The following is a 27009-nucleotide window of genomic DNA, read 5'->3' as shown; positions in this document are numbered from 1 at the left end:
CCTGTCTGCTTTCAATGGTGCACCAAGACAGGGCTATATCACGTCTAAAAATGCCAAGCAGCTTCAAGAGGTAATATAATGGTGTCAAAGTAACCACATTATGTCTAGAGAGGGGCAACCTACTTTAATCCAGAAAGAGATTCTGTCACCTTTTTTCTCTTAGTGTCAGATAAACTTGTCAGAAGTGATAGCAGAGGAACAAAGCAGCAGACAGAAATGACACTTAGTGCTCTTAATTGAGACAAGTGCACAATATAGTTGGGTATGCTTTGTTCATATATATGTCTGAAGTTTACAACCAATTTAAACATTTCCTGATGCACTGTGCTGAGGTATTGATTTAGCTTTTATCAGCAGGAGAACAGCCTGTGCCTAAAACATTCTTATAATTATAGTTTAAATAAAATTTAGCCCCCCCCCCAATCAAAGTCTTAAAGTTGTTGTAAACGCACAAATATATATATATATATATCATACTAGCTCATTATGAAATGCTCACCTTAGTTCGAAGCCCCCGCAGCCCATTTCTCCCGAAGTTATTTCCAGGTATTGCGGGTTCTGGCACTGTGATTGGCCACAGCCGCGATGACGTCACTCCCGCCGGTAATGGCATGTCAACTGAAGCAATGGCACGAACAAGCCGTTGCTTTAGTGCGCATGTGCCAATGATGTCGGCACATGCTGATACAGGGGATATCTCCTAAACTGGGCAGGTTTAGGAGATATCCACGGTAGCTACAGGTAATTATTATAGGCTTTAAAGGATACGGTCACCTTTAGTAACCTGCTACACCCATATTTATGGTGTAACATGTAACATGTTACTAAATCACCTGCTGCCAACCCAAACCAATCCCCCATGGGGACAGCGGGCAGGGGATTCTCCCTGCCCACACAGCCACATCATTCATTTACAGAGTTCTATAAATGAACGAACTACAACTACCTTCAGCCATTGCGGTTGACAGCTTGTAGTTCTCAATAAACCACCAAGGTGCCAGTGAGTGCTCTTGTAGTTCACCAATTTTCCTGGACTTCAGTAAATGCCAGCCTGTATCGGAGGAACAGACAGACAGCTCTACTGACAGTCTGCAGGAGCCTGGCATTGCACTCTTGATCTGCTCATCATGGGTGTAATGCTTTGCAGGCTGCTATGAAAAAATTAAATAAATGCACACAATTTTTTTATTTTTAAGGTAAACTTAGCCTTTAGGCTAGCCATAAACTGATCAAAATTTAGCTGGTTCAGCAGCGACTATGCAAATTTTGATTCGTCTGTGGCTGTCCCCATTTAACAGAAGTTGATTATTTAATTGACTTCTGTCGAAGGAACATAGTGGAAAACGTTTGTCCTGTAGACCATTATCACCGACAATGAAAGTAAAAGAAAATCTCAAATTTTGAGCTGTCACCAGAACAGGAATAAAGAGGAAATCTTCCAATAGCGACACTAGTTCTGGTGATAACCAGGGATTCCCTCACTTTGGGGGGATTAAATCTCACTTCTTGTCATGGCTATGAGACAAGAAGTAAAGGGAAATCTCCCCAATTAGACACAGATAGGGAAAAAAAACAACGGTGGTTATAGACCTCCCTTACTCTAACCAAAATGAAAAGAAAAAGATTTGCCTTAAGTTTTTCTGTAACCCCTACAGGTCAGCTGTGGGGCTGGAAACGTGATCACAGACTTTTATACCTACTATACAGTAACAGAAAATCGTATAACCCAACAGGAAATCCCTAAACTGTCACATACTCATGCATGCTAAACAGAAGGGATTTACATTTTACTCTAAATATACATCATATAAATGCACAACTTTTATAACCGTATTTAATCCAGTATTTTTGTGTTTTTTCTGGTTCTCACGTACTAGTATGATGCAATTGCTTCTGAGAGACCATACAAATTATGAAGGTTGTAGTGAGAGGAGATGTTCTGCTGACTGGAGGTGCAAATGGTAGCGTGCCGCAGGGTACCACCTTTCACAGCTACAATGACATAAAAAAATATGTATCAAGAAATAAACAACATGAGCAACAGTAGAGGTTAAAAGATATATAGCTTTATAGCTAAAAGGGAGTCTGTCCTCTTTTTTGGGAACTCATAGATAAGTCTATACATACATACAATGGTAACTATACATGTAGTATAAGAACAACACCGGTAAAGCTGAATTACAGCCTTCCTTTCAGTCTTGCACAGTTGTACAGGTGCCTCTCTTGTACTGAAATTGCTTACTCATTTCACTGCACACTGTGAGAATTTCACACTGTGCATTAGAAGCTGCAGCAAGTCACATACAGCCCATCTAATGTAAAACAAAGTAAAGAGGGTGCACCAACCTTGCCAATGATTGGCTCTGAGGAAGAGAGGATCACCCCTCGAAATGCGTCGGTCTTCTGGAAGGTCCTTTGACCCGCTGAGAACAGTTTTGGTGACCTGGTTGTTTTGTGTCTACTATGGACTGTGAAATGCTTTTATCTTGAATATCTTTGTAAATATATATCTCTTTTTATACATTATTAAAGATACCACATGAGTAATGCACAAGGTTGGTGCGCCCTCTTTTTGTGTTTTACAGTGGTTCCATTGGGTTCCCCCCAATGCTTAGAGGGCAGCTAAACCTGTGCTTTTCTCTGATTTACTAAGAACCTGTGATATATCTTTTTCCATTACACCACCCTCGAGCGCAGGAGAATACTATTGTACTGGTTGTTAGAGCCCATCTAATGTCCTGGCTGAAGGATTATGGTATGATCATTCCTATAGACTGACATACACCTAGCAAGGCAATTTTATCTTTGCATAACTTTTTCCAAGAGCCACCTCACTGCTTGCATTAGGACTTAAGGGTTTTAGGAGGAGTATTGAGGACAGATGCTGTGATATTTTCATCTGGTTTTTATTGCTCTGTGTCCTCACTGGCAATAGTCACACACTCAATTTGTCTTGGAGACTGTTATCGGAAATGACAGTGAGATACAACATTTTGAGTGATCATCAGAACAGGAATGGAATGGAAATCTTTCAATGGAGAAACAACTGTCTAAAATGTACTGCATTTTCAGGGCAGGAAGTAAAGGAAAACCTCTGTGATGGGGAACTAACAGCAAAAATAAACTGACAGGAGATTTAACTCCTTTACTACTCCAAAACAAAAACAAAAAAAGACGTTTGCCCTATAAATAACTTTAAAGACAAAAAAGAAAACCCCATTTCCTCCTTACATTCATATTAAGATAGTGAGAGGAAAGTATATACCCCCTACAGTGGTGTTATTATGCTGAGCTTCTGTTGGGCATCAAGAGAACAGGTAGATGTGCAGTGCCCAGAAATTCATATGGAGACAATTAAAGAATAATTTCAGGCATGGGTATTACATAGTTACAATAGTCCATCTTAGGAAGTTTTGTAGGATCACCGCACAACGATTGGGGTGATCTTACCCAGAAGTGGGAGCGGGTAACTCCTTTTGACAGGTATCCGCTCCCCCCAAAAATGCGGCAGCGGAGGGGAGGGAGGAAGCAAACAAGCGAAGCTTCTCCTTTTGGGTGGAGCTCCACTTTAAGTGATTTCCAGCTTCCAGGGGCATTGGCCAGGTATGCTATATACAGTAATTATGTGGAAAAAATATCAAAAACTGTGCTAAGACAAATACATTAAATAAAAATAAAAATTGAGAGGAGTTATATCCAAAACTGTGATCCCTCAGAAGCTGCAATTCTCATGTATAACATTAATACAAAAAAGAAGATTTGGAAAATTAGAATCGCGCTATCCATAACTTATTGACCAAAAATCAAACTGATCTCATAAGTACATCTGATAATAGTGAAAAAATTAATAAATAATAATAAAAATCAAAAATCAAAAACTCCCCAAAAACTAAAATGTGCATGAACACCTTGAATAGTGAAACCAAACATTAATAGGTCCGTGAGTAATTGATTGAAGAGATAATATACATCAATGTAAAAAATTATTAGTCCATAATTTATATACTTGGATTGTGAATGTGTAAAAATCAATCTAGTGAACAAATAAACGAAAAACCACCTGTGCAAAAATTAAAAGTCCATATAATACAAGCAAGCCATCCTCAAAAATACTGGATAAAAAACTGTGTTGAATCCACCACTAGATCAGTAGAAATGAACTCTTACCAGAGTTCCATGACCCCCCATAACAGAGGATCAGGGAATGCGTGTAAGGAAACACTGTATGGCTCCAAGGACATCGAGCACAATCACAGATGCCAGGCGGTCCCCTCCCAACCGATCAGATCATCATAAGGATCCTGCAATAAGGAGCTTGGCAGAAAAATCGGTCTTGGTGATACTGAGTACCATCAGTCGGTGAAACCCCTTAGACTAAGAAACACGTTCTTCTTCCTCCCTCCAGTCATGTGACAAGGGGATAGAATTGTGATTGTGCTTGATGTCCTTGGAGCCATACAGTGTTTCCTTACACGCATTCCCTGATCCTCTGTTATGGGGGATCATGGAACTCTGGTAAGAGTTCATTTCTGCTGATCTGGTGGTGGATTCAACACAGTTTTTTATCCAGTGTTTTTGAGGATGGCTTGCTCATATTATATGGACTTTTAATTTTTGCACGGGTGGTTTTTCATTTATTTGTTCACTAGATTGCTTTTTTCACAATCACAATCCAAGTATATAAATTATGGACTAATAATTTTTTACATTGATGTATATTATCTCTTCAATCAATTACTCACAGACAATTAATGTTTGGTTTCACTATTCAATGTGTTCATGCACATTTTATTTTTTGGGGAGTTTTTGATTTTGATTTTTATTATTATTTATGGATTTTTTCACTATTATCAGATGTACTTATGAGATTAGTTTGATTTTTGGTCAATAATGTATGGATAACGCGATTCTAATTTTCCAAATATACAGTAATTACATTGGTCCAAGCAGAATTAATGTAACTATGTATAAAATATCCATACCTGAAATGATTCTTCGAGGGTTACTTTGCAGAGGAGGGGGATTAATGATTCTGCACTGCGACAACAGGTGGGATGTATAAGATCAATTGTTCTTATAGCCAGTCCTCTTGAGCTTAATTATGGCCAGTGCTATTCAGTGTGAGCCCAGGCTGCAATTAATTACCTCTCTGAGGGTGTTTTAACACATTAGCTATGGTTCATAGTACAATACTGCAAAGTGTCATCTTGTGCTAGCACTGGTGGTTGATGTTTCTAATTTTCTTTTGAACATAAAATAAACACATTATTGATATATTGCAGATACCATCACTGCTGTCTCCATTTCAGTCACAAAAAATACCTGATGCAATGTAATTCTGATGTATTAAAGTTGAAGTAGCGTTTTCGATTTGCAGCCATCCTTACTCCTAATTAACGCGCCTTACTATTCACTTTTCTTGACTTATTAGCTGCAATGATGTTCAGAGATTTTACTATTTCCAGTGCCACCACTGTTCAGAATGACATGGAGATGGAGTCCTCCATTGACACCAGAACCTTGGCCATCTCTCTATACACTTAGAGACTGATTGACACCTTAGTATATCCCATGCCTAATGAGTACTTTGTAAAGCAAATTTCTCAGTGTAATCTGACTGTACCTCATTACCAACTTGAGTCTTTGCTGCAATGCCTCCTACAAGGCTACTTATTCCATAGTATCTTTTTTTTTTTGTTAAGTGCAGGTTTTTGTATGCCCAGGGGGGTTTTCCATTGGACTTGTCTGTGTTTTAACCACTTGACTTTCAATTTAGGATCAAAAACGGCTGGGCTTGAAGTGTCAGAGATTTTATTTAGAAGTTCCTCTGTATGTAAAGCTGGCCATAGATGGATCTTTTTTTACAATCTGACTCAACAGATTCCCCCATTCACACATTCGAGGTGGATAAATGAATCCCTCCTGCTGCACTATTGTATTCTGACAGCAGGGACTCCTCCACTATCAGAATACACAGATCAGTTCTGCAGCCATTGGCTACAAGTGCTGATCAAGTGAAATTTTCCAACAGTCCCATCAAGAGAAGCTGATCATTAGATCGTCTTCTCTCTCTGAAACAAGAACAGCCATAGTTTGCCTGAAATTCCTCCAGTCCGGGGCGAATGCGCGGACTCTGAGCGAGACAGATATGCCCCCTTAGAGCCCTGCTATAGGGTGAATCTCACCGGAATACACAACCACGCTTCGGCTCCCTGCACATTACCCGCCACCTCCGCCAATCACAGGCAGTTCCCTGCTACTGCAGCTATGGTTTTAGGGGGCTCCAGAGCGATGGTTCGCTCCAGGAACATCAAAGACCCCCTGACCAAGCCCCCCAGACCTCCTAAGATGATGCCGTCTTCTTCCTCCCTGCCCAACACAACACGCTCTGCCAACTCCTCACTGCACACACAGCCACCCCAGGTCAGTAACGATGACTCAGACTCTGACACAGGCAGCACACAGACAGTGATCCACACAGGTATGTTCAAGCAGTTTGAACAGATGCTGCAGAAAGCCCTCAAGCAAACTTCTGACCACATCACAGACAAGCTGACCTGTGAGATCAGGGGGTTAGGACAGAGAACTGCTGAGCTGGAAGTGAGGGCTGATGACTTGGAGAATAATACTCAGGACTATAAGGCAGAATTTGAGAATGTCAAGGAAGAAAACTCAGTGTTACAGTCCCACTTTGAAGATCAGGAGAACAGGGACAGGCACTCAAATCTGCGAATCAGGGGGATACCTGAGACAGTGATGGATCTGCAAGCTACTATGATGACCCTGTTACAGGAATTGCAACCTGGCATCCCTGCTGAAAGACTGGAAATGGACAGAATACACAGAGCCCTAGCCCCACGCAAAATGAACGGTCCTTCCAAGGACATGATAGCAAAATTCCATTATTACCGCACAAAGGAACAACTCCCTGCAGCGGCCAGAGGGAAGGATGCATTGGCCTTCCAGGGATACACATATCAGATATTTGCTGACCTTTCCCCTCTCACGGTAGCAAAGAGACGCACACTGAAACCACTCTTCCAGATCCTACAGCGACACCAGATCCCATACCACTGGGGCTTTTCATTCTCTTTTCACTTCACGCAATTGGAGACCAAATACGTCTGCCGCACAGCTGGGGAATTAAAGACTGCCTTGTAAGATCTGGACCTGCTGGATCACACTTCAAGTAGGGATTCGTCCCGCAGATGCTCCGCTTCTCGTTCTCCACAGAAAGCAGCAACTGTGGATCAAGATCACGCCCGTGGAAACCTCTACATGCGTGGTCTCTCCAACAACCCTGCAGCATCCGCTGAGGACTCCATGGACTGATTATGACCAGGTGACAAGTATGAGACTCTGTGCATCACCTTTTGTGTCATCCTCAGATGATGAAGACCGCCCTAATTGGCTTCCTCCCCTTATAAATGTTTTTTTTTAGCAGACACTGGTTCCTTATTGTAACCAGCCATCTTTTCCCACAACGTTCATGTTAGTCTGGACTGTTTCCAGCCAAAACTCACAGTTTTTGAACATTTATTGTTGGATAAGAACAGGGACTTCACGGTTAAGGGGCTCCTAGCCCGCTGGCCTATAACATAACTTCAGTAGGATGGTCTCTCCGATAGTAAGCTTCGTGATCAGTAATATATATCATGTATATTCGACCATTGCCTACATTTATTTGGGTTAAGTAAGGTCAGCGCCTCGGCCTCACACCTCAGTTAATTTTGGGCAGCGGGTCCCCGTGGACCTCCTTTAGTTCTATTGCCATGCTACTAGTATATATGTCATTCATTGTTTCCTTTTTCTTCCGGGATGTTCACCCGTTGAGACCTATTGCGTCCACAGTTACTGCCCTCAGCTCCCTGCTCCTATTAAGCAGGACCCTGACGGTAGTCTCCGAGCCTCTCTGGGACCGCACGCTGCTCTCCTACAATGCTCCCAGTCCCTATTGTTTTACTGTTATATTATAATACTTCTTATTTTTTTGAGAGCTGTACATTCTCTCTATGTTCTTCTCAATGCCTTTTCTCCCCCCTTCTTTCTTTTTCCCTACGATAGTCGCAGTTCTTAAACTGGGTTCGACTACTATACCAAACTTACCCCATCTATGGCCCCCTTAAACATCCTGACCTTGAATGTTCAAGGCTCTTCAATACCCTGCATAAACGCACCAAGGCACGACACTCTTTTGCAGCGGCAAAAGCTCAAATCAATTGTCTACAAGAAACGCATTTCACCGAGAAACACACTCCTAAATACCTCAGTGCCTCCTACTCTCAATTTTTTGCAGCCTCAGCCACTGCCAAACAGCACGGGACTCTTATTAATTTGCAAAGTGAGAGAGAATGCTGTGGAGCGATGAAAACCAAAGACCCAGAGGGCCGGTATTTGATCCCGACATGCTTCCTATCCCTGGACATCAGGAAAGCGTTTGAGTTACCTGACCATATCTACAATATACCCTCCGACGCTGGGGTTTTGGAAGCCATTTCCTAACATGGGTTTCCTCTCTCTATGATAATCCGTGGTCACACATCAAATATGCTGGCTATAAATCCCCAATGTTTATTATTCAGAGAGGCACCAGGCAAGGCTGTCCCCTCTCTCCTCTGTTGTTCACCTTGCTCATTGAAACTTTGGCGCAACTGATCAAATCGGAAACTGATGTCCGGGGAATAGAACTGGTAGGACACCAACACAAAGTATGCCTGTTTGTGGACGACATTCTCATTTTTCTATCATATCCCCACAAGTCTGCCCCTAACCTGCTGTCGTTGCTAGAGAACTTTGCCCGAATTTCCAGCCTACAGGTTAACCCCAAAAAGTACCGATCTCTTTTCTGCTAATTTTTTACCCTTGCTTAGACAGGTTACAACTCTCATGTCAAAATGGTCCTCTCTTTCCCTATCCTGGATGGGCAGGATCAACGTCACTAAAATGTCGATATTGCCCAAATTCCTATATCTCTTCAGAATACTTCCTATCCCAATTCAGAGTTATTCCTTACGCCTTACACAACGCAGAATAATGTCCTACATTTGGGGTGATATCAGGCCACGGATCCCCAAATCCATACTCTATATTCCCCAAATAAGTGGAGGACTGGGGATACAAAATATTTCTAAATACTATTATGCAGCACAGCTCGCTGATTTACTTAAATATCATGCAATGAAGGAAACAACGATGTGGGTGGCAATAGAATCTGTCGATTGAGATCCCATCTCTGTAGCAAACATGTTATGGCTGATAGAACATCCATATTAAACCCCATAACAAAACACTCTTCATCTATCTGGGATAAATTTAGAGCCACGCACAACCTACAATCTACACATAACCCCCTCCTCTCATTTCTCAGGAACCCGGCATTTTACCCTGCATGGGAATCTCCTGGCACATTTGCTGCCTGGTCTGCTACCAATCTCTTCAGATTGCACAACTTGGTCACTAACAATGCTATACATACATTTCCTACCCTATGTGAAACCTACGGACTTCCGAGGTCTGAGTTATTCCGATACCTACAAACAAAAAACTTTTACATGCCATTCCTTAGGTCAGGATCCCTGCTAACACAGACGACACAAATTTGAAATATCTGCAAAAGCGACCCTCACGTATGGGGGCTCATATTGACCCTTTACCAACAACTCAATGTCAACCTGGACAATTCCCTGCCACCAAATACTGCTAAATGGGCACAGGAACTGCAGTGCACACTCGAGGTCACAGATTGGTCTGGTATTGGGATGGCCACTAAACCAGCCTCCCCTAATATCTCCGCTTTAGAAACGAATTATAAGGTCCTCTCATGTTGGTACCTTGTGCCAGCTAGAATTGCAAAATTTGTCTCATCCTATTCTGAATCTTGTTTCCTAGGCTGCTCTGACCCTGGAACTCACATATGTGGTGGCAATGCCCGATTGCTCTAGAATTCTGGAAAGCCATTTTTGCAATGGCCTCCAAGGCACTAGAAACCAATCTGCGACCAGATCCTGCAATAGCTCTCTTAAACCTAAAACCAGCCGAATTGACTCATTCCCAATTCAAATTATTTCTACACTTGTCCACGGCGGTCAAGCAGCCTATTGCTAGGGCTTGGAAATCTCAGACCTTGGTCATGGCTGAGGCCAAACACAGAATAAATAGGGCCCTGGTATTCGCTAAAATGACAGCTATTGAGAATGATCAGATACATAATATTGAGAGAGTATAGCGACCGTGGGTGAAGCATTATTTACCTTCAGATTTTGATAATGCCCTCCTATTACCTTGGTAAATGTATTTCTCTTTCCCTACTTAATTAGTTATTTTTCTATTATTTACTTTATTTGGATAAACAACATCAGATACGGAACCTCCACACCTTTCTCATCCCCCCAAGACCTACCCCTCACGTAAGTGATCCGGAACTAGCTATAGAGGAACGTGCATCTTCCCCATAACCGGACTTGCTTGCTCTTCTCTCCCATCTTTGCTATTTTCCCTCCTCTTTCTTCTCTTATATCTTATACCTTGAGCGCCTTTCTAGTCATTTTCTTGATTACAGTCACAAACAGGGTAACCACCCTTCTCCATGCCTAAGCCTGTCTTTGTCACTTACTGTTATGAACTATCTTCGCATAGATGGACAGGCCTCCAGCAGACATTTGCTTTCAACAGCCAAAGTTATTCTTGAGCACCGCTCTCCTGTTTAAACATATGCACTTAATGTTTAATGCACTTACACAGCTGCTTTTTCACATGTCAATTTATGTACGTACACGTGTTGGTTGCTCTGACAATCGTGTAATTTTGACTTTCTCTATGACCAATAAAAACTTTTGACAAGAAATTCCTCAGGTCCCTGCTAAAACAGACAGCTTATCTCTACACAGGACAGAGTATAAAACTACTACCCTGTTCTTTAATATGTTAGCAAATCTTACCAGGCACGTATGGAGGGTTTTCAAGTTTATTATCTGGACAGCCATCCAATGAGCCAATGACAAAGTTAGATGGTTCATTCATGTCCTACAACAAAGCACAAAAAGGCCACAAATCACAATTGCTCAATTTAATTGATTTCTGCATTTTTCTATTTTGTGAAAACAAAAAGAAATCTTGTAATAGTATGCAAAATTAAAATAGTGAAGCGCAACCACACCCAGCTGAGCAGCAGGGTGTATTAATCAATTAGGTGAAAATAATCAAAAGTGAAAACAATCTATATAATCTGGCAATATGCAAAATATGCAAAGAAAATGTCTATATATATATATATATATATATATATATATATATTTATATTGACTGTTGCTAGTAGATTCAAGACATTAAATCCAAAAGAAAAACTCTTCTCAGTGCACGTGTCTATATCTAGTGACAAATCCAAAATAAGTAATGAAGCGCACCACCATGTCCTCCACCGGTCTCTATATGTGCTCACCTCACATGAAGACCCACAATAGGGTCTAATGACACTTTCCCCTCAGGGGTATAAATCCAGCAATCTGTTGTTCCTCTATCCTTCTAAGGACTCCCAATCACTCAGAAGCTGTTCCTCGTAGTTATATGTCATAAGGCCAGGAAAAAACTCAACATAGTGTTTTCTGTTCAAGTTTTTTATTGGTAGCAATCAATAAACAATAACATGTATTCAGTTGAGAACAATAAACAATTACAAATTACAAAGACTATATTGGTAACGAAATAAAGGGAAAAATGTAATTGTTTTGGAGATCAAGAATTACGTAGGATTACACAAACATCTATACGTTGATAGATTCCAGGTAATACTAGTCCTCAACATAGTATTTTACCATTTAAAAACAACTTTTAATAAAACCACAGTAAAGAACTGACATTTGCAGATGCACTATCCTGGTGCATGCAGGTAAAGCGCTTGTATGATAAAGATGGACAATCCCTGGATCACTGACTGGATCAAGACCTCTGTCCTGTGTCCTGTAAAAAAAATCTGCCGATCTGTACCGATATAAGCTCTGCTCTAGGCACTCAGCTGATTGCTCTCCTTGCTTCTCTCCCGGGCTCACAGCTGCAGTGAGCTGGGCCGATCCCTCCCACTGATGTCAGCCGGGGAGGAGGGGGAGAGGAGAGAGAGAGCGCCGACAATCAGCTGAGCGGTGGGAGCCGCGCTCATACAAGATACAGATCGGCTGATTTTTTTACATTACACTGGCACAGGGACACATGTTATTACGTTACAGAGGGGATAAGATGATGTGATAGCAGATATGAGAGGAGCAAGAGAGGGGGCGCTGGTACAAGCAGGGAGGGGTTAGGAGGACAGAGGAAACAGACACAGGAGAGCTGCAGATAGCAGGCTGCGGCTGATGGAATCACGCAAACGGACCACAATGTCAGGGCTCAGCCGCCATGATTATCATGGTCAGTTTGCAGGGGGGGAGGGTATAGTCAGGCAGGATCAGCCAGGTTTTTTTTAGGGTATACAGGGGGCCAAATGACAGCACTAGCACTGTTCTGTATAACATGCTTTAAAGGAACAGGATCTGTTTTTTTTTTTGGGTTAACAAAGGCTTTCATTCAATAGAATCACAAAACAAACAAAACCCTAACGCATCTACCCAATCAGACTTACTTAAATGCAGACAACAATTACGGTTAGCCCTATTATCAGAGCACAAAACCTCTTTGAAACGCTTCAAGGCTATATATTATGCACATGGCAACAAAGCAGGTAAACTTCTGGCCAATTATCTGCACAAAAGACAGCAAAATTCAAAACTAAGCTTCATTACCAATCCACACAGTGGTAAAGAAGTATATCACCCATCTAAAATAGCTAATGTTTTTCAAAAATACTACCAGGACCTATATAAACTCGACGCTGATCCAACCTCCCCACAACCAAACAAATCTAATATAAACAAATTTTTAAGCACAGTTAATCTACCCACATTGAATGAGGAAGCACTGACATCTCTTAACCCCCAATCTTTGGATAGAGAGATCTTAGACACCATTAGAACCCCCCCCCCCCAGCACACAAATCGCCAGGAGCTGACAGCTTTACTGCAGAATATTATCAAGTCTTCTCATCAATTCTTCTAACACATTTAAAAGCTTTATTTAATAATGTGGCCACAGCTGCTTCTTTTCTGGAGGAAATGCTTCAGGCCACTATTATTGCCTTGCGTAAACTAGGGAAGAAGCCGGACAATCCCCAAAACTTCAGGCCGATTTCATTGTTAAACACTGATTTAAAAATATATGCAAAGATAATAGCTAACCGACTGGCCAAAATCACTCCCCAACTGGTCAAAGCAGACTAAGTGGGCTTCGTAAAGAGCCGGCAAGCGCCTGATGGTACTCGAAGATTATATAACCTTATCAGAATAGCAGAAACTCATAAAACACCCACTGTAGTCCTGACGCTAGAGGCTGAAAGGGCGCTCGATAGGGTGTACTGGGGGTACTTATGCGCAACTCTTAAAAAATTTGTCCTTCAAGGCTTTATCTATACAGCTATAACAGCCCCTTATACAATGCCATCAGCTAGAATTTATACTTGTCAGCCAAATTTGACATCTCTAGCAGTACCCGACAGGGATGTCCTCTTTCACCCCTGATATTTTCATTATTATTATACACAATTTATATAGCGGCAACAGTTTACGCAGCCCTTTACAATGTAGAGGGGGGACAGCACAATTACGGTACAGTTTAATACAGAAGGTACAGGAGGTCCCTGCTCATAGAGCTTACATTCTAAAGGGAGGGGGTGGTGGTACAAAATGTAATAGCTGCGGAGAATGATTTGATGGGGGTGGCTCAGGGACAGTTGTTAGGTGGGTGTGGGATAGGCTTCCCTGAATAAGTGAGTTTTCAGGGACCTTCTAAAAGTGGAGAGGTTAGGGGCTGATCGGACATACCGGGGCAGGGAGTCCCAGAGGATGGGAGAGGCTCTGGAGAGGTCCTGAAGATGAGCATGGGAGGAGGTAACAAGGGAGCTAGAGAGCAGGAGGTCCTGGGAGGAGTGGAGGGGACGATTTGGATGATATCTGCAGATGAGGTTGGTGATGTCGATGGGGGCAATGTTGTGAATGGTCTTGTATGTTGTGGTTAGCATTTTTAATTTTATACAGTGGGGTAGGGAAAGCCAGTGAAGGGATTGGCAGAGAAGAGCAGCAGTCACAGATTGGTTAGTGAGGTGTATTAGTCTAGCAGCAGAATTCATAATAGACTGAAGGGGGATAGCCTGCGTAAGGGTAGGCCATTAAGGAGAGAGTTGCAGTAATCAAGGCGGGAAATGATCAAGGAGCGAATAAGTTGCTTTGTGGTGTTATTAATCAGGAAGGGTCGAATTCTGGAGATGTTGCGGAGGTTAAGACGGCAGGATTTAGCCAGTGATTGGATGTGGGGCTGAATGAGAGGTCACAGTCAAGGATTACACCCAGCACCTTGGAATGTGTGAAGGGACCAATGGTTGTGTTGTTGATCTTAATGGTAAAGTCATGGGGGGGACCGGGGAGGAGGAAATATAACAAGCTCAGTTTTAGAAAGATTGAGTTTGAGAAAGTGGTGTGACATCCATACTGATATGTCATTCAGTAAGTTTAAGATCCGTGAGGAGATCGAGGGGGTGAGTTGAGGAGTGGAGAGATAGATCTGGGTGTTGTCGGCATAGAGGTGGTATTGGAAGCCATGGGAGGTTATCAACTGGCCCAGGGAAGAGATATAGAGTGAGAATAGGAGGGGCCCAAGGACGGAGCCTTGGAGGGGCCCAAGGACGGAGCCTTGGGGTACCCCAACAGAAAGAGGAAGAGGAGTGGAGGATATGGAGTGAGTGACACAGAAAGTGCACTGAGATAGGTAGGAGGAGAACCAGGATAAAGCATAATCACGGAAGCCAAGGCAGCGTAGTTTGCTGAGGAGGAGCAGGTGGTCAACTGTGTTGAAGGCAGCAGAGAGGTCTAAGAGTATGAGTATGGAGTAATGGCCATTGGTTTTAGTAGTTAGTAGGTCATTGGTAAGCTTTAGTAGGGCAGTTTCAGTAGAATGTTGTGGGTGGAACCGGGCTGTAGGGGGTCGAGAAGGTTGTTGTCCGTGAGGTAGCGACTCATTCGGTCATGGACAAGGCGTTTGATGAACTTGGAGGCAAATGACAGCAGGGAAATGGGTCTTAATTTATTCAAACAGGTGGGGTCTGGTGAGGGTTTTTTAAGTATGGGTGTAACCAGTGCATATTTGATCAGGGAAGGAAAGGAGAGGGAGAGGTTGAAGATGTGTGTTAGGGAGTTTAGGATAGAGCGGGAAGGTGGTCGCAACAATTGTGAGGGGACAGTGATATTGAAAATTATATTTTCATTATTAATGGAACCCCTGGCGAAGGCTGTTAGATCTTGCGACTTGATCTCAGGTATTGATATTGGGGGATACTCCCACAAAATTGGGCTATTTGCTGATGATGTGGTTTTGACACTAACAAATTTGGCTTCTTCGTTGGTCAACCACCTCAGTACAGGGCACTTACACCCCCTTCCTGCCCAGACCAATTTTCAGCTTTCAGCGCTCTCACACTTTGAATGACAATTACTCAGTCATGCAACACTGTACCCATATGAAATTTGCGTCCTTTTTTTCACACAAATAGAGCTTTCTTTTAGTGTATTTATTCACTAGAGGTTTTTTTATTTTTTGTGCTATAAATAAAAAAAAAATTAAATTTTGTGAAAAAAATGCTTTTTTCTTTGTTTCTGTCATAAAATTTTGCAAATTAGTAATTTTTCTTCATACATTTTGGCCAATATTTATACTGCTACATAGCTTTGGTAAAAATAACCCAAATTAGTGTATATTATTTGGTCTTTGTGAAAGTTATAAAGTCTACAAACTATGGTGCCAATCACTGAAGATTGATCACATCTGATCAGGCCTTCAGTACATCAGGTGTATTTAATTTCTCAAGACACTAAGAGCCGGTTCACACTGGGACGACTTGTCAGGCGACTCATCCGCCTGACAAGTCGCGTCCCATTCTGTACAATGGAACCATTCTAATAGGAGCGACGCAAGTTGCTCCAACTTAGAAAAAGGTTCCTGTACTACTTTGGGGGCGACTTGAGGCGACTTGCATTGACTTTTATATAGAAGTCGTTTTGCAAATCGCCGCTGCTGTCGTGTGCAGGTCACCTGAGGCAGTCGCGCTGCAAGTCGTGCTGCCTCAGTGTGAACTGGCTCTTAGGCCCCTTTCACACTGGGGCGGTGGGGGCGTCGGCAGTAAAGCGCCACTATTTTTAGCGGCGCTTTACTGCTAATTTCGCTACGCTATTACCCCCCCCCCCCGCTAGAGGCCGAGAAAGGGTTAAAACCACCTCAAAGTGCTGCTGCAGCAGCACTATGCCCGCGCTGCCCCATTAATTTCTTTTGTAAATTCTATATTTATTTTCCAACATTTTTTTTTTTAACATAAAAAACAAACAAAATTCAGATTACATGCGTCTTACAAAATATATCTTTAGCATAGATACATTCTATTTCCATCAGGTATATAAAGTCCTAAAATTTCACATTCTTTATATTTTATACGTTACAACATGTGTATGCGTTGTGCTTTCACCTCCTTCCTACATTTAACTATTATAAAAAGAAAAAGAAAAGAGAAAAGAAAAGAGAAAGAAAAAAAAAAAGAACCCCCCTATAAAATTATCCTGCCTGCTCCCCCTCCATAAGTGCACAGTCATATTCCCTAGTACTAACAAAAAGAGACCATTGTATCCATTTGTTGTTGAATTTCTCCTCTTTACCTAGCAAGGTTGTGGTGGCTTTTTCCATAGCATATATGTCGGCTTTTTTAAGCACAATGAGATTGAGGGGGGTGATTCCTGCTTCCAAAGAGCTGGAATGCAGGCCTTAGCTGCATTCAGAAAATAAGGGATCATTGAGTTTCTATACCTGCGCTTTGGGAGATCTGAAAGGTGAAGAAGATATCTCGCCGGATCAGATCCCAAATCGTACTCAGTTGTCTTACGATGCCTCATACTCTAGACCAGAAGACCTCTATTTTCTGACAAGACCAGAAAATATGCAGCACATTGCCCTCCACTTCTCCACAGCGCCAGCAAACATTTGTATTTTCTGAATAGATTTTTTGCAACAATGATGGAACTTTATACCACCGTGTAAGGATTTTATAACACAACTCTTGATATTTACTAGCTGTTGAGGAGTAGCGGGCAAAGTGCAGAACATAGTTCCGTTGCGCTTTTGAGAATGTGGTTTCCAAGTCTCTTTCCCATTTTAAAAGAAAACTAGGAACATAGCCCGCCGGTAAATCTGTTAGTAATTTGTATACCTCGGATACCCCATGAGCGGAAGGTGTTTCTATCAGACATAGATTTTCCATTGGTGTATTTATACGATCTGATCTCTCCCCACGCAGGAGAAAACTCAAAGTGTGTAAGCTGTTGAATCCGCCACGGATCCAATGGCGGGTTGAACAACTGTATTTCCGCCTTGGTCTTCAGCCTTGATTCTTCAAAGAAATCACCTAGGCGAAATTTGCCTTGTCTTAAAGTTTGTTTGAAACGGCTATCTGTATAGCCTGGGGGGAATGCCGGATTTCCAAAAACTGGGTAAAGCCGTGTGATTTCCCCATTGGTCTTTGAGAAAAGATGGCTTTGTTGAATTACCCTCAGGGTTGCCCCTATGAGGGGGTGAAATTTAAAAGTTTCCATACCCTTGGATGCAGCCATGGCACACATTTGAGTGGGATCTCAGTACACGATTGTTCTAGTGCTACCCAGGCTTTATTTCCCCCATCTCTGCACCAAGCTAATACCCTAGAGAGGTGCACTGCCTTATGGTATCTGATCGGGTCTGGGAAGGCCATACCTCCCTGAGTTTTTGGCATGGCCAGATAGTGATAGGACAGACGTGGATGCTTTTTTGCTCAGATAAATCTAATAAAAGCACTACGTAGTGATTTCAAGAAAGATTCTGGAATGACTATTGGTAAAGTCTGAAAGAGATACAATAGTCTAGGTAGAATGTTCATTTTAGGAATAGCATTCCTACCCATCCATGTGTAAGGTGCTTTATTCCATCTTTCCAGATCGGAGGAAAGTTCCCGCAGTAATGGTGGGAAATTGACTTGGAAAACTTTATCAATCGAGGAGGTCAATTTGACTCCTAGGTATGTCAGGTATGAAGATGCCCATGAGAAGGAAAATGACGCTTGAAGAGCTTGAACTCGTGCAGGTGCCAACGTAATGTTGAGTAATTCAGATTTTTGAATGTTAATTTTGAAATTCGAAAGAGAAGTATACTGTCTAACTGGCTGTTTTGTGCTCCGACTTGTCGATCAAACAGCCTTGGATATTGGTACTTCCTCGAACATGTCGGAGAAATGGTTCTAGAGTTAATATAAAGATCAGTGGGGATAAAGGACATCCTTGTTTTGTGCCGTTACTCAAATTAAAATACGAAGAGGCCACCTTGTTGATTCTTACAACTGCGGCTGGGACCGAACATATAGCCTCTATCCATTTACTGAAAGCCTTGCCTATGCCAATATGGGTCAACGTCTCCTTCAAGAATATCCAATCCACCCTATCAAAGGCCTTTTCTGCATCAGAGGATAGCAAACACAAAGGTATTTTACGAGAATGAGCCAGATGAATAATATCTAAGGCTCTAGTAGTGTTATCCTTTGCCTCCTTCGTAGGCATATAACCTGCTTGATCAGGGTGGATGATCTCTTGAAGGTGAGGCTGCAACCTTGAGGCTAGTATCCGTGTAAAAATTTTTAAATCCACATTGAATAATGAGATAGGTCTGTAGTTCTTGCATTGAGCAGGGTCTTTACCCTCCTTCGGAATGATTGTAATATGTGCCCTTAGAGTGTCTTTTGGTATAGGTTGATCTTCTAACAGAGAGTTGAACGCTTTTAAAAATCTGGGATCTAAAATGGAAGCAAAGGCCTTATAGTATGCTAACGTGTACCGGTCTGGACCTGGGGCTTTATGTGGCTTAAGCACCTTAATCGCCCTTATATATTCATCAATTGAGATCGGAGCATTTAGTAATTCAGACGCATCATCGGGTATAGACGGTAATCTCGATGAGGCGAGATAATCCCGGATTAATTGACTCTTTTGATGGCCCTGATCAGTCGAGAGATTCGACGGCAAATTATAAAGAGACAGATAGTATTATCAAAAGACCTCTGCAATTTCACTTGATACAAAGTGACGTTTCCCTCTCTCCGAGTCTATGTAGGGGACAGAACTTCTCCGGGAAGTTTCTCTGAGTGAGTGAGCCAGTAGTTTACCTGATTTGTTCCCGTGTTCATAATAAGTATTCTTAGCCCTTAGTATTCGTGTATTGGTATACTATCTCAACATAGAGAAGAGTTTTTCTCGCTCTAGCCTGAGAACGACTGCAACCAACTGTGCAAGTGATTTTTCATGCTTGGATTCTAAATTTGCAACCGTCTCTAATTGGGTTTGAAAAATAGCTTGGTTATTTTTCCGTAGTTCAGTCGCTTTCTTAAAGAGGGAGTCCCGCGGAAAAAAAAATTAAATGTCAACAGCTACAAATACTGCAGCTGCTGACTTTTAAAATAAGGACACTTACCTGTCTCAGGGTCCAGCGATGTCGGCACCCGAGGCCGAACCGTCGCTCAGCTCTCGGGTGCTGCCACCGCCATCTTCTGTAAAGGAATCAGGAAATGAAGCCTTGGGACTTCACTACCCAGTTCCCTAATGCGCATGCACGAGTCGCGCTGCGCAATTAGAACGGTCCCTGCTGTCTCTGTGACCCATTTGTGTCCCTGCAGGGGACGGGAAGTGGCGTAGACTCCCGTGGGAGTCTACGCCCGGAAGTGGGTGCAAATACCTGTATTAGACAGGTATTTGCACCCCCCTCCCCCCTGAAAGGTGCCAAATATGACACCGGAGGGGGGGTTCCAAAAAGCGGAGGTTCAATTTTTGTGTGAACCTCCGCTTTAATTAATAAACTTCACAAAACACATTTATGTGTTTCCCATATCGTAAATGGTGAAACATCATCTGTTTAATTTTCCATAAAGATTCTAGTCAATTCCATGGCAAGATCATTACGAATTAATTTCAATGGGCAGGAGCGGTGAAGGAGCGGTATACACACCGCTCCTTCACTGCTCCAAAAGATGCTGCTAGCAGGACTTTTTTAGCGTCCTGCCAGCGCACAGCTCCAGTGTGAAAGCCCTCGGGGCTTTCACATTGGAGTGACAGGAGCGGCTCTTTTAGGGTGCTTTACAGGTGCTATTTTTAGCGCTATATCGCCTGCAAAGCGCCCCAGTGTGAAAGGGGTCTAACAAGTCCGGAAAGTACAAATACCCCCCAAATGACCCCTTTTTAGAAAGTAGACATTCCAAGGTATTAAGTAGCATGGTGAGTTTTTTTAAGTTGTAAATTTTTCCCACAATTCTTTGCAAAATGAAGATTTTTTTTTACAAAATTGTTATATTATTTCTCAGACACAGCATATGCATACAACAAATTACACCCCTAAAAACATTCTGCTACTCTTCCTGAGTATGGCGATACCACATGTGTGAGACTTTTATACAGCCTGGCCACATACAGAGGCCCAACATTGAAGTAGCGCCTTCAGGCGTTCTACAAGCATAAATGACACATCTCATTTCTCAACCACCTATTATATTTTTGAAGGCCCTGGAGTACCAGGACAATGGAATTGCCCAAAAAATGACCCCATTTTGGAAAAAAACACCCCAACGTATAATCTTTGAGGCATAATGAGTCTTTTGAACGGTTCATTTTTTTCCAGAAGTTTTTGGAAAATGTGTAAAAAATGAAAATGCTTTTTTTTTTTTTTTTTTTACACAAAGTTGTCAATTTATAAGATATTTCTAACTCACAGCATGTATATAGCAAAAATTACACCCCAAAATGCATTCTGCTACTCTTCCCAAGTATGGCGATAGCACATGTGTGAGACTTTTACACAGCCTGGCCACATACAGAGGCCCAACATTGAAGTAGTACCTTCAGGCGTTCTAGGAGCATAAATTACACATCTAATTTCATTCCTACCTATCACACTTTTGAAGGTCCTTGAGGACCAGGACAGTGGAATTACCATAAAATGGCCCTATTTTGGAAAGCAAACACCCCAACGTATATTCTATGAGGCATGGGCTGCATATAGGTACTCGGGTATTCTGATGGACTGCAGATAGGTACTCGGGTAACTTGATAAGCTGCAGACAGGTACTCGGGTACTCTGATGGCCTGGTGACAGGTACTCGGGTACTCTGATGGCCTGGTGACAGGTACTCAGGTACTCTGATGGCCTGGTGACAGGTACTCGGGTACTCTGATGGCCTGGTGACTGGTATTCGGGTACTCTGAAGAGCGGTGACAGGTACTCGGTACTCATATGAACTGTGACAGGTACTCAGCTTCTCGGGTACTCAGATGAACTGTGACAGGTACTCGGGTACTCAGATGGACTGTGAGAGGTAATTGGGTACTCGGATTAACTGTGATAGGTACTCAGATGAACTGTGACAGGTACTTTGATGGGTGGTGACAGGTGCTTTGATGGGTGGTGACAGGTACTCTTTTTTGAAGGGGGGCAATCAGTGTGTGTTGGTGTACACTGTAAGTGGTAACAAGATGTTACCGCAATCTTCTTCTCGCACACGATCGGTATGTGAGGAGGAGAACCCGGTAACATCTCGTTACCGCTCTATGTTTACATTTAGTGATCGGCTGTGAAAGGATCACAGCCGATCACGTGGTAAACAGCCGCCGGCCAATGGCTGTTTACCAGCGTCGGTGACAAGCAGTGTTCCCGGGAACACGCCACCACTGACGTGCACCCCCCACCGAAGGTACCAGCGTCGGTGACGAGCAGTGTTCCCGGGAACACGCCACCACCGACGTGCACCCCCCACCGAATGTACAGGGCTGTTCACCCCCCACTGAAGGTACAGGGCTGCGTGCACACGATCGCGCACATGCCCTGTTTAAATGGACGGACGTCATATGACGCCCACCCAGAACTAGAGCCGCGCCGCGGGGGGTGGCAAGCGATTAATCTACAAGCTTTATTAGATAAATTTGGGTCAGTATCTTATTATAAACTGAACACTAATAAATATATTATTATGCCCATAGGTTTAACAAAGAAACTGATAACACTACTTAAAATAAAATTCCTATTCCAATGGGTTACTAATAACCTATCATACATGGGGGTCACTCTCTCTTCCCTATCACACACCACATATGACTCAAACTTTCCTAAACTACTAGATATCATAAAGAAAGACTTACAACATCTATCTGATTATGAGTTGTCCCGGATGGGAAAAATAGCAGCCATGAATATGTTACTGTTGCCTAAAATGATCTACCATTTCAGAGCAATACCAATAACAATACCAGAACAATTTTTTATGTAACAGATACATTATTTAAATTTTTATGGAAAAAGAGGATGGCTAGAATTTCATTTCCACTATTACTCAAACATAGACTTAAATGCTGTGTGAACTTCCCAAACCTTAGGCACTACTATTATGCGGCCCTTTTAGATCAAACCAAGGCATGGTTTGACCCACATTCCGATAAACTATGGGTCCATATAGAGATGCCACCTTAAGAGCATGGGGAAAATTCCACTTTATAACATCTCCAGATGCATTACAAAAAAGGAACTGACCTTCCACTACAGATATACGAGTTTACAATTCCCAATTTAAGGGTTCTTCCTTGGTTACAAAAGAATTGTTATCCAAACAACCTAGACCCACGTCATTTCCTCAAATACAACTTTCTCACTTTCACAACCTCCACCCGAACATACAGTACAGGATGCACAAAGAGACGTGGAAATATCTAAAGACCAAATATGACAGCCCAAAAGGTTTATCATGGTTCTACAACATGCTGCAACACAAAGGAGAATTTCAAACATTCTCTAATATACTCAATTGGGAGGGAAAACTGGTCTCCACGTTCACGCAAATGGAGTGGCAAAAAGCTATACAATCCTATTATCGCTACTCCCATTGTGTAAACTATTGGGAATTTATGCTAAAGATCCTCTATAGGAACTACTTAACCCCAGTTAGAGTTTCACACATTTTCCCAGCATCTTGTCTTACATGCTGGAGGAATTGTAGGGAGAAAGGAGGCATTCTACACATACAATGGAGCTGTAAAAAGCTTTTGGAATGCAGCATTCTCCCTGTTAACAACCATTACTGGCCTTCTCATACCCTCGTCTCCCAAAATGGCTTTACTCAACACTGGTATACGTAATGTGCTGCCCACTGCTCACTACTGCCAGATTAACGATAGCATCAAAATGGAAATCCACTACTGCCCCTAATGTCTCTGAGGTCATATATAAAGTAAGATCACAATATAGCTATGAAAAACTCTTTGCTGTGAGATCCCAAAACTTATCTAATTTTAACCTATGCTGGAATCCATGAGCGTTGTGTCACCCTGCTGATGATTAAACATACTTCATCACCCTAGTACATGTTTATTTCTTTGTATATTACTATTTCTTTGTGTTGTCTTGTTCAACACTATCTATATACTAAGGATATGCAATTGTTAAAACTACCTAAGTTGGCAAATAGGTGAAGTAATGGAATAATCTATTCAATCCTGAACACTTCAGATGACTAACAAAGGATGTAATGTTAAACTACTATGCATAGAATATAAGTGATAGGAAACTAGCAATGCTTGGGGAGGGTGCCCCCAAGCCCCGTAGCACGGTTTGTTCCCAGTTGGGGTGCTCAGGAGGAAGGGACAGCGCCCCCAACAAAGATGTATCCACTCTATTGGTTCATGTATGGTTGTGTTGGTTTAAGGCTGGATTCATACCTATGCATTTTTAGTGCTTTTTGCATTTTGCAGATTTGCACTACAGTCCATTTAACGTGGTTTTCTATGGAACACGTTCTGTAGTGCAAATCTGCAAAATGCAAAAAGCACTAAAAATGCATAGGTGTGAATCCAGCCTAATACTCCCTTATATGTCATATACCTTGCAAGGATTGGGTGAATTTTCAATGATAATCATACCTTACTGTTTCTATTGTTTCTGTAATACAAACTTCTTGTGTTTATCTTTTTTATGAAAAATTCAATAAAAACCATTTGAAAAGAAAAACTGATTTAATTGGGGTAAGTATGGTCGCAACCATACTTACCCCATCTAGGTCGTGGGCAGCGCTTCCCCCTCATCAGCTTCACCCACGTCTCCTCCTCCTCGACTCCATGGTGACTTCCTCTGCGTCTTCTCCTCCTCCTCGGCGACCAATACAATCACTTCTTCTCTCAACCAATCGGGCCTCAGGACCCGCTTCCTGATTGCGATTGTCACACAACTGCTCTGCGCCCCAAGCCCACCCTTTTTTGAAGCCAATTAGAGCCTCTGGCTCTAATTGCTTGCTTCTAAAAGAAAAAAAAAAATCCATGCGTCCGGCACCCTGCATGTAGATTATGGACGGGCCACCACTGATTCAGAGACTACCTTATTAACCACTTAAGGACCAGGCCTATTTTTTACACTTGGTGTTTAAAAGTTAAAATCATTTTTTTTCCGCTAGAAAATTACTTAGAACCCTCAAACATTATATATTTTTTTCAGACACCCTAGAGAATAAAATGGTGGTCATTGCAATACTTTATGTGACATCGTATTTGCGCAGCGGTCTTACAAACTAAACTCTTTTGGAAAAAATACACTTTACAGACTCCATTGCAGACTACGTGCTCCTCCAAATGCCAGGCTCCCAGGTCAAGGTAAGCTTCGGCCTGGGGCCATGGTACAGGGGGAGGGGGGCTAGGATGCCTCTTAAAGGGGAAGCTGCACTGCTATCTGTACTCCTTTGTTCCAGGACGTGTGAGTGCTCCTACAAAGCTGCAGGATCGTCACCTGTTCGTCCACCAGGGTGCCATGGACAGATCACTGCCTCCATGCGGCCAGCCCTCATGCTTTAGATATGTGGGGCATGACGGGGGGGGAGGGGGCGGCAGGTCCACGTGCAAATGGACTGATTCCCTAACGTCATGTTTTGCCCTTCTCCCTTTTTTAGCCCTTCCAGGTCATACAGTCAGCTTACTGTAGAAAGAAAGCATTAAACTAGAAAAGTAAAAGTAAAATTAACAATATATTTTTTTAAAGCACTCCAATCCCTGCGAGCTGGCACGCAGAAGCGAACGCATACGTAAGTCGTGGCCACAAATGTAAACGGCGTTCAAACCACATATGCGAGGTATCACCACGAACGTTAGAGCGAGAGCAATAATTCTAGCCCAAGACCTCCTCTGTAACTCAAAACATGTAACCTGTAAAAAAATTTCAAGCGTCACCTATGGGGATTTTTAAGTACCGAAGTTTGGCGCCATTCCACGAGCGTTTGCAATTTTGAATCGTGACATGTTAGGTATCTATTTACTCGGCGTACCATTTTTCACATTATGCAAAAATATTGGGCTAATTTTACTGTTTTTTTTTTAATGCATGAATTTGTTTTTTAAAAAAAAAAAAAAAAAAACACGTTTGAAAAATTGCTGCGCAATGCAAGATAAAAAGTTGCAACTGCCGCCATTCTATTCTCTAGGATCTCTGCTAAAAAAAAAACACATATACTGTTTTGGGGTTCTGTGTAATTTTCTATCAAAAAAATTATGATTTTTACATGTAGGAGAGAAATGTCAGAATTGGCCTGGCAAGTGGTTAACCGCTTACGGACCAGCCGCCGCAGTTATACTACGGCAGGTTGGCTCTCCTGCGCGAAACCACGTAACTGTACATTGGCTCGCGGGGTCCGATGCACAGCGGGGGTGCCGATGCTTGTGGCCGACAGTCGCGATCATGAGCAGGAGACACAGAACAGGGACGAGTGTGTGTAAACACACAATTCCCTGCTCTGTTCTGACAGGAGTGACAGATCGTGTGTTCCTATTAGCTAGGAACCACGATCTGTCAATTCCTGTAGTTAGTCCCCTCCCCCTCAGTTAGAATCACCTCGCAGGGAACACAGTTAACCCCTTCACCGCCCCTAGTGTTAACCCCTTCACTACCAGTGACATTTTTACAGTAATCAATGCATTTTTAATCGCACTGATCGCTGTATTAATGTCATTGGTTCCAAGAATGCGTCACAATTGTCCGATGTGTCCGCCCTAATGTTGCAGTCAAGATAAAAATTGCAGATTGCCGCCATTACTAGTAGAAAAAAAAATAATATTAAAATGCTATAAATCTATCCCCTATTTTGTAGACACTATAACGTTTGCGCAAAGCAATCAGTTGCTTTTGCGATTTTTTTTTTACCAAAAATATGTAGAAGAATACATATCGGCCTAAACTGAGGAAAAGTTTGCTTTAAAAAAAAAAGGGGGGATATTTATTATAGCAAAAAACAAAATATTGTGTTTTTTTTTCAAAATTGTCGCTTTTTTTGTTTATAGCGCAAAAAGTAAATACTGCAGAAGCAATCAAATACCACCAAAAGAAAGCTCTATTTGTGGGAAAAAAAGGACATCAATTTTGTTTGGGTACAGTGTCGCACAACCGCACAATTGTCAGTTAAAGCGACGCAGTGCCGAATCGCAAAAAATGCTCTGGTCAGGAAGGGGGTAAATTCTTCCGGGGCTGAAGTGGTTAAACACACTGCTCAATTACATCTGCCCTACTTCCTGGTCATACTTTAGGTTATGACACAGGAAGGAGTTGACCAGCTGATCTCATTAGCACACACCCTGCATCATCTACCCTCAGCTGGTCAACGCCTTCCTGTGTCATGACCTAAAGCAGGGGAAGACAACCTTTGACCTCCAGCTGTTTAGAAACTACAAGTCCCATGAGACATTGCAAGACCCTAATGATCACAGGGGATTTGTAGTTTCACCACAGCTGGAGGGCGGAGGTTGCCTACCTCTGACCTAAAGTCTGACCAGGAAGTAAGGCCAAAGTAACCGATCAGTGTGTTTA

General features: G+C 42.3%; 1 protein-coding gene across 1 annotated transcript in view; it reads right to left on the bottom strand.

Moving 5' to 3' along the window:
• GAA (alpha glucosidase) overlaps positions 1–27009 on the bottom strand; it is a 140175-nt gene that overhangs the window by 38884 nt on the left and 74282 nt on the right. Inside the window, exons 11-12 of the mRNA XM_073608206.1 lie at positions 10938–11022; positions 1875–1992 (exon numbers count right to left, since the gene is read on the bottom strand). Coding sequence (XP_073464307.1) covers positions 1875–1992; positions 10938–11022 — 203 coding nt within the window. The remainder of the gene's footprint in view (positions 1–1874; positions 1993–10937; positions 11023–27009) is intronic.

The sequence above is a fragment of the Aquarana catesbeiana genome, linkage group LG12 (assembly GCF_042186555.1).
Source record: "Aquarana catesbeiana isolate 2022-GZ linkage group LG12, ASM4218655v1, whole genome shotgun sequence".
Lineage (NCBI taxonomy): Eukaryota > Metazoa > Chordata > Amphibia > Anura > Ranidae > Aquarana > Aquarana catesbeiana.
This window is presented reverse-complemented; position numbering and strand designations above follow the sequence as displayed.